Source organism: Buceros rhinoceros, unplaced genomic scaffold (assembly GCF_000710305.1).
Source record: "Buceros rhinoceros silvestris isolate BGI_N320 unplaced genomic scaffold, ASM71030v1 scaffold37364, whole genome shotgun sequence".
Taxonomy (NCBI): Eukaryota; Metazoa; Chordata; class Aves; order Bucerotiformes; family Bucerotidae; genus Buceros; species Buceros rhinoceros.
Genome location: NW_010410621.1, coordinates 1 through 17556, shown reverse-complemented (window position 1 = coordinate 17556; position 17556 = coordinate 1). Strand labels below are relative to the sequence as shown.

The 17556-nt window shown below is 45.8% G+C and overlaps 1 protein-coding gene across 1 annotated transcript in view; it reads left to right on the top strand.

The window, feature by feature from the left end:
- Window positions 1-14382, top strand: part of SEC22A (SEC22 vesicle trafficking protein homolog A (S. cerevisiae)) — a 16199-nt gene extending 1817 nt beyond the window's left edge. Inside the window, exons 2-7 of the mRNA XM_010135705.1 lie at window positions 704-907; window positions 2373-2536; window positions 3768-3962; window positions 8172-8290; window positions 10504-10569; window positions 14079-14382. Of these exons, the coding sequence (XP_010134007.1) occupies window positions 726-907; window positions 2373-2536; window positions 3768-3962; window positions 8172-8290; window positions 10504-10569; window positions 14079-14279 (927 nt within the window). The 5' untranslated portion in view covers window positions 704-725 and the 3' untranslated portion in view covers window positions 14280-14382. The remainder of the gene's footprint in view (window positions 1-703; window positions 908-2372; window positions 2537-3767; window positions 3963-8171; window positions 8291-10503; window positions 10570-14078) is intronic.
- The last annotated feature ends 3174 nt before the right edge of the window (window positions 14383-17556 follow it).

The window sequence follows — 17556 nt, the reverse complement described above, 5'->3', positions numbered from 1 at the left end:
GAACTGTAAAAAGCTTTGCAAGCACCGTTTCAACCTGCCCAGTATTTCTGAAATACTGACAGAGACATTTTGCAGATTTAAAGAAACTGGAGACCCTCGTGAGAAAAAAGACATTCCATGTTTAAGAAATTTTGTTGTGGGGTGTGAGAACTGGATTACATTCCTGATCCTTGATGTCCTGTTTGGTAGTACCGAAGTTGTGTCAGTCTCTGTTTGTCTGCTCACTATCACAGTTTCTCGAAAGGGCATTAATGCTACTGCTTGATCAAGGCTTTTCCATCTGGCATATCTTTGCAGGACACTTTTCCCTCTCCAGCTATTGTTCTCGCTTGTTTAGACTGTAATTGTTGTCTGACTGAACAAGAAGACTCACAGCTGGAGGGGCGCAAGTGCTGCAGTAGCACTGAGGCTAAGCGATAGTGTTCCAGGCTCCACAGTTGTCTCTAGGTGAGGATTTATGGCAGCTCACAGAAAAATGCTTGAAAACGTGACACTGATGTCAGATATGCTGCTGCCTTGTGGTTCACGTAGACTAATAGGTCCTGTTCAGATAGGACTCTCATCTGAGTTACAGTTGAAAATCCTCCCTGTGCCCCGTTTTAAGTCTAAGCCTGGCTTGGGAAGTTTGATTAATCACAGCTGACGTCATTGTTTTGGCTTGTTACCTTAATTCTGATGCCTCCTGATTTGTGTTTTCTTGCAGGTTGTTGTTAACTCTCTTGGCAATGTCTATGATTTTATCTGCCTCTGTGGTCCGCGTGAGGGATGGACTCCCGCTGTCTGCATCCACTGATTATGACCAGAGCACGGGAATGCAAGAATGTAGAAAATATTTTAAAATACTCTCAAGAAAACTGTCTCAGCTTCCTGACAGATGTACTATGAAAACTGGGCAGTACAATATAAAGTAAGGCGTCTCTCTTATATTTTCATGACATCCTGGGTTGTGTCTGTCTGTGAGTTAAAAAGCTAGCAGTTCACATTACAAACGGTTAATCAAACTAGGATTGGTTCTTGGAAGCTTTTACGTATGAGAAATTTAAAATGGAGAAATTGTAGAAAGATTTGAAACCTTCTCAAGCTTTGGTGGAAGTTCCAGTTGAAATAGGCAGTATTTTTAGAATTATCAAAGTCCTTTACCTACAAGAAATATTTCTTTCAATTCCAGGGGTTTTCCTTACATGCAAATGGCCAGACTTGTTCTCCCTCGTGCTACTTCAACTACTGCTCATTTGTTTTCTCCTCTTAGTCTACACAGATCTGAAAAAGTACCCAAATACTTTCATACCCCAGTGTTTCTGAAAACTTGCTTTGTACGTGACCCCTCTCTCCTCGTGCTGGTAGCTCGGTGCACCCGTGTGTAGCTGGTAATTCAGCTGAGTTAAATTCCGGTTCTAATTTAGATACGCTATTTTAAAAGAGGTGAACAATTCCATCCTAATCCCTAGCGAACACGGGGAAGTGACAGAGGTGGGAAGTGTACCTGTACGATCCTAGAAAGTGCTCGGCCCTCTCCATCTCCCACGGGTGGACGTGAGTTTCCAGCATTTCTCAGGATTAGGCCCAGCAGGGTCTGAATTTTTCCGGTGGATGTTTGTTTTAAAACATCAGCTATAGCTGGCTTGTGACCTGATTAGCTTGAAAGAAGCTTTTAAAACGGAAACGTAAGGCTTAGTCGGGATGTTTTTTATTACTTTTGTCTTTGATTACTTTTAAAAGTGCAAGTTATCCATCAAGAAGAACTTTGAGTGTGTCATGGAAACACAAACCCTGTTTAGTGATTTGCCCAAAGAGGGATGTGTGTGTTGAAAACCATCCATCTCATCTCCCGTTTGCCAGCTCTGGTCATCCTTGCATGTCTGTGCAGAATGATGAATCCTCTCTTCTGTGGAACAGTTTCGTTTCCTCACACATTCCAGAAGGAACCAGCTGCCCACCCCACACACCCCCACACCCTGCCCCGGAGGTTTTGCGTTTGTGGGATGCACCAGATCCCAGATTCTGGATTTGAGATGGATGAAAAGCTCTTGTGGGACAAACCTGCCGCCTTTCTGTATCTAAAAAGCACTGTGCTCTTCTCTGTGCCGTGTCTGTGAGAGTGCGTACGTATGTATGCGCACACATACGGGTACATGCGGGTGTATGTATAACGCAGCTTCTCACGTGATCGTACAATATGGTGTTAAAGTAAAACATTGCCTGAAAGTAGTTTTTCTTCTAGCGCCATGTGGGACTCCTCAGTGAGGAGCAGTTCCTTTGCTATTGCAGAGCAGTTTTTGCTTTTCTGATTATAAGACATGAGGTCAGGCTGGCGAAGCTGTGAATCACCTGGATTTACGTTTGCCATTCTGAATTTGTTTTCTCGATTACAGCTTTATTAGTTCCCTGGGAGTAAGCTATATGATGTTGTGCACTGAAAATTATCCCAGTGTCCTGGCTTTCTGCTTCCTGGATGAGCTTCAGAAAGAATTCATCACTACCTACAATATGATGAAGACAAACACTGCTGTCAGACCGTACTGTTTTATAGAGTTTGGTAAGGATCTGACTCTTTTCCTTGATTCTCACCTGAAGACAAATGAGTATTTAAGTAGATGTGCAACTTGGCGTGCACAAACCAGAAACGTCCGGGGCATTTTATAGCTGTATTTCAGGCGGGCTTAGATCTGCTTTAACTCCTGTTAGATTCGATAAAGAACTACTTCTGTGGGCATTAAATTAGGCTGCTAGAGGTTTATCCAAGCTCATTTATAATCGTTCTGTTTATTCCAGTAGGTTTGGGTTTAAGCCTTGAGTGACCCGATCTGGAGTTCATCATCTCCTGGTTAATAATACTAGCAGTTGTTTGACTTCATACCTGTTGAAATGGTTAACCTATAAAGGCGTAGAGCTTCATAAATCTCTTTAGCGAAAGATGGCAATTTCATGTTTGCTCTTAGCCGTGCTGTAATTTTCGTTCAGTACATGAAAGGGAGAGATTTTTGTTTGTCTTACGATACAGCGAAGCATTTAATCTTCTGCCATGTAAGCTCCAAGTACAACTAATCTCGTATACACCCGATAACAGCTGGTGTGGATTCTGTTAGGATCTGTTTCTTTAATACTGTATCTCAGGCAGTTATTTTAAATATTTTGATACAGAAGTGCAGTGTTAGCACGACGAGGGGAGATATTCCAGTTGGTTAAGTCTTGTCTGTAAGTCAGTCGGGCAGTTTTTAGCAGTAACATCTTTCTCATGAAGATTTCTGTGAACACCTTCCTTTTTTTCCAACGTCGTCTTTGTTCTCCTACCTTAAAGTGGGATTGCAGGACTATCACAGTCTTTATATTTGCGTAATAGGTTATTAACTTCCTCTTCCTAAATACTGGGCGAGAACGTTTGATGCTCAGGTAAGTTTATCCTTGAACGCCGGAGTTAAGTTTTTCATAGAGATATTTACGAAACTAGTGGAAAAGTAGAAATAGTGCCGTAAATCCATGGTGTTAGCAGTACAGTCAGACTCGTGCGGTGAAAAGTCATTAGTTTATTCACAGTTATTCAGTAATCAGATTCCTAAAGCTTAATTTTTTTTTTACTGCCTAAACAAAGAGCCCATGATATGTTAGTCAAAAAGCAGAAATAGTATTAAAAAGCCCAAGGTAAATGCAAGCTTTTCAAGCAGCGGGTTTCAGCTGGTGAAGCGTGTAGGACATAAAGCTGCATGCTCTTGGATTTTTTAGTTCACAGAAGTCTAGAAGGATACACCTTTCTATTTTAAATTCCACAGATAATTTCATTCAGAGGACCAAACAGAGGTATAACAACACACGTTCTTTGTCCACAAAGATGAACCTTGCTGACATGCAGACAGAAATCAAGCTGAGACCACCTTACCAAATTTCCGTGGCCGATCTTGGTTCCGCTAATGGCTTTGCACCTCTGTCTGTGGCGGAGTGTAAGGGTACCGGTAAGATCTCTGCAGGTGAGTTTCAGACTTAGGGGTTCGTATCCTTAAAGGAGACAGCTGGAGGGTGGTAGAAGTGATCTTTCATATTCTTCTCTTTAAAAAAAGCTTTCTCACCATGGTGTTCATAAAGCTGCCGTGTTTGTCTTCCGCTCAGAGTGCGTATCCTCCCCAGGCACGCAGATCGAGGAGTGGGTCTGTTTGGTGGGCTGGAAGGAAAAATAAATCTTCATCAAATAAGCAGATGAAGACAATTACGTAACAGGCTGTTCTTCCTGGCTTTTTAAGATTTCTGAAAATTTTTGTTGTTTCTGCCTGCCAAGACCCACTGATGACATAAGCGAAGAGCACGGTGTTAGGAGTTAGAGCAGCCGGAGGGAGAAGTGTGGCTTCAGGACGCCTCTGTGACAGTGAAAATCCAAAGAGCTGTGCTGGCTAGAAGATGTGCTCTCTAAAATAAGCGCCTTCTGTACAATGTTAGTAATAGCAATTTTGTGTACGCTCGCCCCGTTCATTTAAGTCGGCATTAATTTCTCAGAACTTTATTTTATGCAGGGGGTGAACATGGGATTGTGTGGTTGAGCTGGGTTAAACGTGTGTGCTGTTAAGCGAATGCTCCGAGTCAGTTTGAGGCCCTACCTTTGGTGTTTCCCAGGAGGACAGAATACTTAAAACTCACCGAGTCCTTGAACTAATCCACAGACCCCCCACATGAAACCGACACAACGTGATTTCTGTCTTCCAAGTGCAGTGAAGCACAACCCTAAACAGAATAAAAGGAAGTGCTTGATTTTAATGCGTTAATATCTTCCTTTTCTTCCCCCCGAGTACCTCTGTCTCTGAGGCTAGTTATCCTGGGCAGACGGACACCAACGCCGTTCGCTTGGCAGTTGTAAATCTAAACACTTCCTACCAATCTGGAATAGATCAGCTTAACCTTCTGCAGTTTATGTTTATCTGTTTGCCAGTGTGCTATCCTAATTCCTTTACTTACTCATGAGGACTCCTCTAGAAGATGAAAATTACTTTCTGCTGAGGTGATGCTGTGGTACCATTCTTCTGCCGCTTCTGATGCTTACGCTGTTGTTACCGCTTACTGGTCTAGTGTAATCCTGGCTTGTGGAAGGGCAGAAGGGGCAGCGGGTTAGCTCTGGAAAATGTCTTGATTCAAACTTCCTGCCACTGGAAAAAGAAAAACCAACAAGCATGAGAGAATTTGGCCTTTGTCAAAATTGGCTGTGTTTTTCAAGTTGTCCACAAAGTGGGAGATGAGCTTTTTGTCACTTTTCTGTGTAGAAGTATTAGGAGGTCACGTGGGCCTAAACTGAAATGCATAAGGACCGTTTCCCTTTTTCCTGTGAAGTAAAACTAAACCATAATTGCCAGACGATCTACCAGTTTTTTTCACCTGCCTCTCTACAGCTTGCCTTACAGAAGCAGTTCTGTTGTCCTCTTTTCCTTCTGTGTTGACTTTCTTTGGGTTTTTTCCCCTCTTCTGGTTACTTTCAACGTCCTCCTTCCTCTGAATTCTGCAGATCTCTGTTGTTACCCACTTCCTTCCTGGAGCCGCTGTAGAAACTCACCTTCAAAGGGCTGCACCGTAGCAGAGGTTTGCCCTTTGCTCTCGCTTCAGCAATTCCCGTTTTCGATGCTGTGGAGTACCAGTGTCTTTTTTAGCAAGTCTGCCATGGTTTTATAATTCTTTACATTCATCGCTTCTCTCCACCTTTGAACAGAACTTTCTCTGGATGTTTGCTGCCCACGCAGTTGGTTAGACTTCAGAGTTTCTCCTTTGCTCCCCAAGGATAAATTCTGACAAAAAGATACGGTTTGCCTGGTGTGTTTTGTGCTGTCCCGTTAAAAAATACAACTTAATAGGAGTTACGGGTGTTTAACCACCTTGGAGAGCGTGCAGAGGGAGGAAGGTGGGCAGGCCAAGTTCCGATGGGCAGAATAGCAGAACCCGATGGGTTCGTTTTGGCTGTGCCGATGAAGTGTTTTATACTTGTAGCTGGGTCTGTGTCCACGGCCCAGAGTTCAAGCAAGTGAAAACAGCAGCCCCTCAGCCACCACCGTGGTGTGTCGTGAGGGCTGGGGGTCACTATTAGTGGGTGAAGCACTTGGTGTGCAGGTTATGGGTGGAATCCTACGTCAAAGGTGAGTGTAGGCATTGGCAGGCATTAGAAATACCGTGACAGCATGCTGATGTGGGATGTTCTAGTTCAGGATGAATTTACTATTTTCTGAGGTTTTTTTCAATGAAGGAACAGTTGTCAAATCAAAGTTACTTTTTGGCTGATGATGTACTAAATTTTTCTTTCTTTTTAACATTTTATTTTTAAATAAATGTCCTTACAATTTTTTCACATCGTGTAAATTTCCTAAATTTTTATTTAAATGTCAACATGTTAGTTCAGAATTTGCACTGTATTTGATCCTTGGCTCGTGATTGAGTGCTTTTGACACAGAATTGCCCTATGTCTAAGATTTGTGGACATACCGACTCAAGGTCAGCTGCCCTGTACCCTGCCTTCTCTGACACTCCCCTTTCGTTCTTCTGGTTTTGCCTTTACTTTTTTGTATTTAAATGACTCTTGTTGCTTTGTTCCACTAAAATTCACTAAGCCCTGGAGAGCTTGCTAACATCAATAGCCGGATGCAATGTCCTTTAGAGGTTTTGGATTTGTTTTCATATTTGAGTAAGAGAGAAGAGTATTTTATGGTCTTTCATAGACTGCCTTGATTTAGCCGACCAGGCTTTACTTTTTCCCTCGTAGTCCTCCAAGAGGTGTTTCAAATACCGTTTTAACACATGAGGGTGTAAAGTCACCCTGATACACGGGGAAAATGAGATTGTCTGGAGAGCCATGAGCTGATTGCATCCACCAGTTAATGACATGCAATTACTCGGGGCTAAAAACAGTCACATACACCTTCAGCTTTTGGCTGCTTTCTTGATGAGATGGTTTAAAAAAAACCCAAAAAAACCAGTTGTGAGTCACTGAAAAAGAATGTTTTGGTATGCAAATATCTTATCTAACCTTAACGGGTGGTTGCTGGTGGCATTGCTCCCGTTTGCGCTACAGTGAGAAGCACAGTAAGCTCCCCAAGTTAAACATGGGTTATGCTTTAAAAACCCCAGCTGACGGCACTATTAAATTCAGCCCAACTGAACTAATTCTGTGGTTTATTTTCCGGTTATCACACGCTCATCATTAGACAGCCCTGTCTGCTTATCAGAGTGAAATAGCTTTTGTCATTTTTTATTTAGGTTCTGCAACCTCAGGAGCTGTTTGGAAAGCCTTTTTCCTGGATCTGTGTGGTGCAAAGGAGCGGGACTGACACCCCCTCTCTCTATTAACGTTACACTTCGTTACCCTCATTGTTCACGTCTTTACGCTCGCTTGCTTCGCACAGAACCTTTTCAGTATGGCTCATTAGTCCTCTTGTTTTCCCGGTCTCGCCTGGACCGCTAGGCGTTCGGCGTTGTTTTTTCATATCTGCTCTCTGTTATTAATTATGGAAAGGGACGGTAATGAGGAGCAGGATGTACACAACTGTTAGGTACTTGTGACCCTAGATGAGCCCGAAAGAGTGGGTGTGCATGGAAAGAAAACGTGGCTGAGTTTGGATGTGCTTTGTAGGAGGCTTCTAAGCTCTACCTACCCGGAAGGTCTGCCCAGGGTCGTGTCAGAGATAGCAGCTTCGTTTCACAACTGCCTCTTAATCGGTGTCTTTGGTAGGACTCGCTCGCTGGTTGTGCTTCTTCAGGCAGGGACTGTAAGGGCTTTGCCTCAGTGTTCCTTCAGCAGACAAGTGCCGTCCGTCTCGATGGCTCTGCTAATGCATTAGCGGTAAAGAAGAGTGGAGCTCTGAAGTACCTGCCTTACCAGCCCGCTGCTAATTGTGGACAGATTTCACTAACTGTTGGTTTGCTGGCCTGTTTGAGCAGCTGCCAGTGCTGTTCTGAACAAAGCGAAGGCATTCAGTTAGCAGCGAAGTGCAGTAAGACAATTATCTGTCTGTGGGAGTTGAAGGCAAGTGAACCTTGTGTCGAAATATTTAAAATGTTTCTTTCTTTAGAAGAAAAGATTGGCATTTTGTGGTTTGCTTCGGTGATCTCTTCTTGAGCTAGCAGCCACGGGAAAAATGAGTTTACGGTTTTATTAAATTTCTAAAGACACTGCTTTGACCTCTGATACCTTTTTCTGCTCTTCTGCTTTGCAGCTCCCCATCAGCGTCTGGAACCTGTGACTCTGCCAGGGATCGTCTCATTCGTGCTCAGTCTGTTATGTGGAGCTTTAAATTTAATTCGTGGCTTTCATGCCATAGAAAGTCTTCTGCAGGTATTGTACGTGTTTCTGAATTTATGGCTGCTAGGATTCACAATTCGTAATGTCACCTCAGAGGTGCTTGCTGTACAAACTGAGTCTGGTTTCCAGAAATGCTGTTTGTCAGGTCAGACCTCTGTTGACGGAGCCTTTATTTCTTGTGATCTCTGCATCCTTCTTGAGCGTGATTCATCGCTCGCTGAGGCCGTGAGTCTCAAAAGCAGGAGAAGGCGGGTGGCCAGTTCCTTCCCTAGGTACCTTGGTAGCAGTGAGAATGTGAACGTAACGTTCTGTTTTCTAAATTTATGCCAGGATGTGAGATTTTAATTTTAATGGATGTTATTTAAAAACACTTGAGGGAAATGATGAACAGCTTTGAAAATCTGGCCAGTCTTTTTGGAAGGGTGCACAGAGCAGGGATCTTTAAACAGCTTTTATAAAATGGTATTTTAGAAACCATTTTTAGTTTTTGTTTGTTTGTTTTCAGTAAACCTTCTTAAGTAGGATGTTTATTTTTCTCTGTGTGCTGAAAGGATCAATGTAAGGGAAACCATCAAGTGATTTCTTCCAAGCACCCCCCTCCCCAAATAACAACACCCCCCTCACAGACAGCCTCCTGCTTAATGCGAGCTCTGGGCCTTTCAGTCTCATGTACTGGTTGTATTCTCATCGCTGCAACGAAAGGGGTTAATGATTTCGAGCATTTGCAGTGAACGTGCTGGTCGTGCTTGCAAGCAGGCGCAGAGAGGTCGTGTGTGTTACCTCAGAAAAAAAAAAAAAAAGACTTATTGAGCATTAAATGGCTTTGCTGTCGTGGTGACGGAGGTAGAAGCTAAAAGCCCTGTGGAAGTTTTCTGAGAGAAAATGGAAATCTTGCTTGGCTAACAGATCATGTTTTTGTTTAAACATATATTAACTGCAATGCTTTTGAAAGCTGATGGATTTTTTAGGGAAGTAAGGTAACAGTTGTCTTATGTAATTATTGATATGTGCAAAGATTTAATGAAGCGGGAATGTTTGAGCTTTTCCTGAAGACTAATGAACAGAAGAACAGGATTCACGAAGGAGTTCCGTACCTGGTCCTTCTTTTGGGTTGTTTTGGGGTTGCTTTTTCAAGAAAAAACAGGAAGGCAATAGTGCACATACTTGTCTACTTTATCCCTGATTGGATTTTTCTGCTCTGCACGGTTCTCTCAGTTGAAAATAGGAATGAATTTAAAGTACCCAGCAGTACAAATAGTACTGAGCAGATTCCTGCCACTTGCTGTGATGTTTGGCAGAACTTGCTCTGTTTGTTACCTTTCCGCAGCCGATTTTTTCAGAGGAATGCCAGCGGTGGATTAACCTATTTCAGTGACGCTAGGGCAGCCCATTAATTTTATTCTGTATGTTATTGCAATATTGGGATGGCAATAGGACAGATGGAAGGTAGATTTTTTTTTCACTTCTGACAAATGCGGCACACTAAAACTCCGTTTCAATTTCCCTTAATTTTTCTTTATTATGGAGAAATCCACAAAGTGTAGGGAGAAATAATCCAAATAATTCCACTTGGTTAGTGGAACTTCTTTTGAGAAAGCATTCAGAAGCTGCACCCTGGGTTCGTGTTTCCTTTATAAGCAGTGTGTTTGTTATTTGAACAGATAGTGGAAAGATCTATCACTTCAAGTAAATTTTTCCATCTTTTCCCTCAAGACTTAGTTTTCCAGCAATCTCTCTCAGGTGAGTTGCGGTGGTTTTGTTTGCTCTCCCTGCCAGGAAGGCGGAGCGGCCGTGTTTGTCCCTGCGTGGAGTTGTACCACACTCTGGTGGCCAGCTCCTGTCTTTCCGGCTCTCCCGTTTCCATTTGGTGAAGCCGGAGGAAGGCTCGGTTCTGCAAAGGCGGTAGCAGAGGTCGTTGCCAGTGGTTACACCTGTATTTACGAAGGCGTCTGGAGAAGCTGAGTATCTGGTGTTAGGGCTCGACCTCCTTCAAGGCTTTCGAAAACCTTGGCAATAGGTGTCTGTTGTGAATAAACATTTTGGTCAGATTCCAGATCACGGTGTTTTTTTTTCTCCAGACGCAGAAGTTAGCGGTGATTGGTGGTCACTCTTTCGATTTAGCGTAGTGCAGCAACCACCGTAAATCTGTGTGTGAGGCCATTTTAAATTGAGTGCCTTTCAGGCTGTAAATACCTGGTATTTCACCGAATCGTCGTAAAACGTGGCTTTTTGTTTTCTCTTCACAGAATGAAGGTGAAGATTTCAGCTACGTTATCGCATTTTTTCTTGGAACAGCAGCCTGTTTGTACCAGGTGTGTTCTTCTGCTTGCATAATTCACTGGAGTTCAGAAACACTACCCAGTCGTGCATAAATGTCATCATGTTTTCTTAAATGTCACAGATTCCTGAACAGGATGATTATAAAAGTAATACCTGCTCTCTCTTATTTCATTAATCATGGACTGTCGTACAGTGGATTGAAAGAAGGAGCCTCTGTTTGATGGCATCTTTTTCCAGCTAGCTAATCAAGGGACTTGGTGTAGTTTCTGTCTGAAGCTCACAGTTTATCTCTAAAGTCACAAGCAGTGGAGGTTATAGCGTTCCCTCAAAGCAGAGGTTTCACAGTTCAAGTACTCTTAGGCACGTGAACTGGTGCCTCACAGCTGCTTTCCTCCGGGAAGGTTGGAGTAAAGACAGTAATACCTGTGCCAGGATTTTCCTCACTTTCGACATCATTGTGCCTCTCCTGCCTTTTCAGAGCTTTCAGCCACTTTCTGCTCTGTTTTGCTTCTCCTGTCTGGCGTTTCACGTCGCATTTTGTGTCTGTCGATTTTCCATTTCTGTCCCTGAATGTGACTTGCCTGCGCAGTTGGTAGCCAGGTGTGCTGGTGCCCCCTGGCATGTGTCACCCGGTGACACTGCTGTTCTCTTCAGCCGTGACCACGTCTGTCGTGCCGAGTTGCTGTTACTGTAGTTCTTTGGACTTCTCCTCTCTTGCACTTGTGGAGCGTGCAGGTTCTGCTTCTCTCTGTGTGCCCGTGTTTAGTGCCGTGTCAGACTGGAAAACAAAACAGCATCTCTGGATTTTCCTTTTGTATCTATCAGTCAGCCTTTTTCCCAGGTTACCTCTAATCTTTATAACTTTACCTCTAGCAACGTGTCACAGTACAACTTGTGTTCCTCACCACTTGCGGGCTTTTCATCAGCTTCTGCCTTGAAAACTCCTTCCGATTGGTGCTAATTTCCCAGGCCGTTACCTGTTCCATATCAGATAAGGTGGAGCTCCTCCATTCTTTATCTTTGTGTGTCTGTGAAAAAGACGTGTTCTTCCCTCCTCCCGAGTTAAAAACCTTTTACTGTGTAAAGTATTTGTATCCGTGCATTGAGACTGAGGGGCATTGGTCTGTCCCCCACCGTCTGATTTGGACAGAGGTGTTGTAAAGACAGCACCCGTGCAGCGCGGAGGGTGGGCCTTTCCTGAAGATTCAGAACAGGTCTGCGAGGCTCGTGTTCCGCACCCTCTGCTGTCATGCCTACAGCAGGTCATTGGTCAGTGTTTGGAACGGAGAGGGCTGTGAGTTCTCTGGCGTGTTCTCGTGTCCTTTTGCCATGCTTAGGAGTTCAGGAGGTTAGTTCAGGATGTTGCCTGACAGCACATTGCATCGTCACCCATAACGCTGCTGTCTCCTTGCCCAGTTAATAACAACACAGCAGCGTGTTTCTCTTTCTAGTTTCCGGAAGTGTTTGTAACCTAGGTGTGCAGGCCAGACCCGGGACTGACACGGGATGTGATGTTCTAGGCTCACTGACAGGTCTGATGTTTCTCCATGGTTTCTGATCTCTGGAGAAGAAGAAAATGTACAAAAGTAACAACTGTCTCGGTTGTACCCGAGGCGCAAAGCATCAGGAGCCGAGCCTTCAGTCATGTCTTTGTGTTTATTAAAAAAACCCGAACTTCTCTGAGGTAGCACAGAGAAGCCTTCCACCTAAGAAGCGTGCTCAGTAATTGCTGTGCTAACACTTCCCTTTGACAGAAGGAAAAAAACCCTCAGGAATTTTGTCACAGCTCTTGTTACAGTCTGGTGTTAAAATCGTGTGTTCTGGCCCTTTGACCGGTGTGCTAAGTGGCCGATCTAGCATCTCGAGCCTAGAGCAGTGAAAAGACAAGCCTCAGAATTCGTTCAAAACAGATCTGCAGTAAAATCCAGTCATTCGGCATCATGTTGCAGTTACATTTTTAAACTTGGGAAGTATTTTTGCTTTTTAAACCCTTCATATCGATTAGTCATTTTGATGAAGCACGTCCTGACTCGTATTTTAATCTTGGAAGCAGTTACCCTTCTTTGTGTGTTGTCAGTGGAGGCGGTGACGCTAGGAAATCATCTGTGTTCTTATTGCTGAGCCACTAGTACCAACCAATTGCTTTTTTAGGCACGATTTGTAAAACCATCAGCACGAGCAGGTTGCATTTGCTCTGCTCAGAATGGCCAGGCAGGTTCTTCCTGGAATTCCGTCTAGATTCTGAAGTACGTGGGCTACTTCTCTCTGGGTTTACTTTGCTTTGGAGGAGCGATGCACGAGTCTTGTGCTCCTGTCAGCACTCACATCTCTGAAGACATTTAGATATCTCGGAGTTACGAATAGTTGTGTTAATCTCGGCGACGCACGCTGTGTGAGAAAGTGGTTGAGCTTCCCGTGGAATATAAGGTGACCTCCCTCCGTAGATGGCATTGTTTGGATGCAGATGTGCAACGCTTCGGCCCTTTTCTGAGGCACGTGAAAAATGGAAAAGATTTAAAGAGAGTTTCTCTGACTGATAAAACGTGGCAAGTGCTGGAGAACAGGAATGGTGCTTGGATAATCTGTTGGTGGACGCTGCTAAAAAGCCTGCAGTGAGCACGGTTATATCTTCACTGGGAACGGGTTTGGAATACAGAGTAAGCCCAAGTGATGATGTTGCCTACCTTGAAGCACAGGGAGTTCTTCAGCAGACAGAAATAGCTGGAATCCAGAGAGGGGGGCAAATATTTTATTTTATTTTGCAGAAGTCAAGGAAGTAGTTGAAACAACAGCAGAAGCAAAAGTAACGGCTGTGTAAGAGGTGTGTGGTGTAGAGAGGAAAACTGAGGCGAGGGACTTGGACGTGTTTGCAGTAGCAGTAGGAAGACGGCAGAGTAAGGAGCTGTGGGCAGCCCTGACCTCCTGTGTTACACCACGGCGAGCAGAATCGGACCCTTAGGAGGCAGCAGGATTACGGTAGAGTTGTTGGGTGTTCTCTCCAGACGTGACCCGTCTTGCACCAGCTGAAGGAGGGCAGCGGGTGTCTGCGACCTCTCCACATCTCCCAGTTGCTGCTCGGCATTGGTCCTGACTCCTGGCAGGACACTGGGCTGGTATCTGGGGGGTTGCGATTGCTGAGTAATCCCGGCTGCAGGGCCCTGCTGTTCCCCCCCCTTCCCCTTGCTTTGCCTGAGGAAGACTCAACACTGGCTCCTGTTCCTTCTTCGTGCCGCGGGTGGAACCGAGCCTGTTTTGACCAGAACATCCGCTCTCCTTCGTCGTGGGGCACTCATTAAGCAGGTTGTAATCAATTCTGATGAGGGAGTTGTGCTCAGAGAGGGGTTGGTGAAAGCAAAACAACCTTGTATCGATGCCGGGCACTTTGCACCCTGCCACTGCTGCGGAGGGGACACTGTTCTTAGGTGTCTGATGGAGACTTGCGCTTGTCTGGGGTTTGTCCTTTCTCGGTGGCCAGACGGTGGTTCTTCAGCGGAAGGGACTTTCCACGTGGTGACCTGATTTCTTTTTTGTTTCCTGACAGTGTTACCTGTTTGTGTACTACACGGGCTGGAGGAACGCCAAATCCTTCCTGGCTTTTGGCCTAATCTGCCTGTGTAACATGTATCTGTACGAACTGCGCAACCTGTGGCAGCTCTTCTTCCACGTGACTGTGGGAGCGTTTTCTACCTTACAGATCCGCCTGCGACAGCCGCAGGGCAAGTCCCCTGATTACAATGTCTGACAACTCCCGGGACACTCGGAGGCGGTCTGGTCCCAACCTTGATTCACTCTCAGGAATGTAAATCTGTTCTCCAAAAGAAGAAGCTTTCTGAATGGGGCTTTTTTTTTTTAAAAAAAATAAAAATAAAGCGATGTGACATGCCTGTGGATGTTGCTTCACTTGATAGTTAAACTGTTTGCTTTAAGGAGACGGACACAGAAGAATACAGGACTGGAGGAGGAAAACGGGTCGTATCTATGCAGTGAAGTGTCTGTAGGGACACCAGGCGTGGGGGACTTGACAGGTTGCATAAAAAAGCTTCATCTGAGGGTGTGTTAATGGAAGGAGTGTACGGGGGGGTGTTCTGCACATCCGGCAAGCTCTTTGCGTCCAAGATCAGCTTTGCCTTTGTAAGGCAGCAGGGTTAGGCTAAGCAACTAACGATAAGAGTGATGATGCTGTTGCAAATCAAGAGACTAGATTTGGAATACGTAAGATACTAAACTTTGAGTGTTGTGTTCCACACTGACACACACGTGAATGTTTCCCTAATGAAAACTCTAGTTTCTGGGGCTCAGCTGCGTGGCAGCCTGGCTGGTGCTACAAGCACTTCACCGTTCGTTCCTTCGCTGAGGGTTTCCTTGCAGTTATCCTTCGAAAGTGATCTCTGTGGACTGCGTTTCTTTGTAGTAATTGTTCAAAAAGTTCTGCCACGTGGCCCAGGATTCTTTCCACGCTTCCTACGTCTGAACTCTGGGAAGGGAGAAAGGAAATGGATTGGTGAGTGAAGGGAGTGATTTGTGCTTGTTGGACTCTTGTTCTTTTTACCTGCTTTTGGAAATGCACAAGTAATTAGCTTGAAGCTGAGATAAGGAAAATAATTCAGTCTGATGAGCTTAAACAAGAAAAAACCAGAGATTTCGTTTATTTTTCTGCCTTCATGGGTTGGCTGGTTTTGACCGGGATAAAACCTCCTTGATCTCGACTTGCTGTGAGGGAACCGTTGGACGTTTCTGAAGTTGGTGAATCAACCAGCAAACCCCAAACACTTGGCGGATAGGATAGCAACCACCACCACCAGTGGCACTGGGCCCTTGTACAGCCACGCGCCCGGTAGTGACAGTGTTTGATCACGAACTAGTAGCTGGACACAGATTTTTACTTGTGGCCTGGAGTGATGTAAAGGGGAGGGAAAAAAGGCAAGTTTCAGCGGCAGGGAGGGGGCTGTGCTGCCTGTGCTGGTGAACGTGAGGGCTGTCAGAGCTGCACTGTGCTGCGAAGTGTTGCTAGAAGCAGATTTCTTTGGACCCTTCGTACCAAAATGTTACGTGTGACGGTAAGTTAGTGAGCGTCAGGTTATGACCAAGAAGAAGGGGGCGAGATCTTTTCTTGTCCGTTCACTTTAAATAGGAATGTTTTACAATGTTTTACAAGAATGTTTTACAAGTCCACGAGAGCAAGCAGCCGTCGTTTGGCACCGAGAAGGTGGCTTGTGTTAGCGTTCAGCACGTCTTTCTGAGCCCGGGGCACCGGCCAAGGGCAAAAGCAGCCCTTGACCGATTCAGTCCATGACTGAGAAATACAGCTGGTAATGTGTGAGGTGTAAAACCACACGTGCTTTTATCTTGCTGACGAGTCCCGATCCCCCTCGCCTCCCGTGGTGGGCAGGGAAGCCCGAAGCACTGCTCTGTGTTTAACTTGGGCTGTTGTGCGCCTGAAGGGTTTTCTGTTGCATCACTCCTTCAGTGCAGAGAACCTTGTGTTCTCTGAGACGCTCTGAAAGAATGAAAACTTCCTTCGTGGAAGCAGCTGGAGCCCCTATTCTGTTCCCCTGGTGCTGATTGCTGGTGTAATGAGCAAACGCAGCCGCCGTCAGTGCAGTGGAGGACGGTTGGGGGTCTGTTTGCTCGGTTTGGCGGCACGGATAAAAACCCCATTTCGCAATGAAAAGTCAATGAACGTGACTGGTGGTTACCTGATATTACTAGGTGCTAAAACGTGGCTTTGAACATAATGCTTCCGCCCAACTGCAGTATCAGAACTTGCTGAAATCGTGGGATGAGAAACGAGATACCCCCAGCTAGGCTGGAGGGGAAATGTCACTGAAAATTCCCAGGATTTCCCACCTGCTCGTGCAAACTGAGCGGTCAGAGAAAGAACAGCAGGGAAGCACCTGGCTTTGAGCGGACCCTGGAGTTATGTACTAGATCTGGGAAGGTGAACTAACCGACGATGCGTTATTTCAGGGCGACTGGTACGAGGCCGTTGGTAGTCGCTCGATGTTTCTGAGGGATTTAGTAGCAGCAGAGCCCACTTCATGCTGGATTTATAAAGCGAGTCTCTGGAAGCTTGGGAGTGGGTCTGGCCACACCACCCTGGTTTTCTGTGATAAGGCGTCACTCCTGACATCCACTTTCAGGAAGGGATGGCCAGAAGTTTGACTGCCACAACGCTGTCTGATGTGTTTAATTACCCCCAAGTCGCTATTTGAGGGGGGCCCATTTGGAGATTCTCAGCTGTTACAGCTCAGTGAAGGGGGGAACTGAAACCCTCGTCCTGCCGGTACAGCCGGGTCACTGGTAACAGCTCTGCCCTGGCTCGGTGGGACTCAAAGTGCACAGGGCCAGCCTTGGCTGCCACAGAACCGGCGTTTGGCACTCGGGCTGCACCGTGCAAGACGTTTCCCATCAGGCGGGGTGGGGGAGAGAGGCTTCCCCGAGAGCCTTTCAAGGGCGCCCTGGTAGCGAGGAGCAGTAGCAGCACGCGTGCTGGGACCCTGCACTGCTGGCTGCTGCGCTGTCGGAGAGGGGGTGGTGGTGGGAAGCGGGTGGTGACATGCACACAGCCTGGAACGATTCCTTTTTATCTCTTAAGTTGCGTTTGGTAGTTTGCGTATGATCAGCTGCTGGCCGCAGAAACTAGCCCAAGGTCGAAAGGAAAGGTCTCCTGTTTCTGAAGGGGTTCTGTGACAGAAGGGGAACAGGCTATCTGGGGAGGTGGGAGTCGCTGACCGGCAGCTCTGCGAAACGGCAAACAGCCAGACGGTGACCTGTGGCCATCGAAATGCTCCTGGCAGCAGCGAGAGCTGTGGTGAGTCCTGGGCCCTCAGGGCCCTGTGCCCCCTCTCTGTGTCCTGGTCCCTCCCTGCCCTTCCCCTGGACCCTCTTTTTCCCAAGCTGATGTGATTTTCCTTTTTTATTTCCCTCCTCCCCTGTAGCTCTCCTCTCTCTTCTCGTGTCCTGCTCCCTCTTTTTTCCTGTCATTCTTCCGCTCCCTTTTCTTTTTCTCTCTGTGCTTT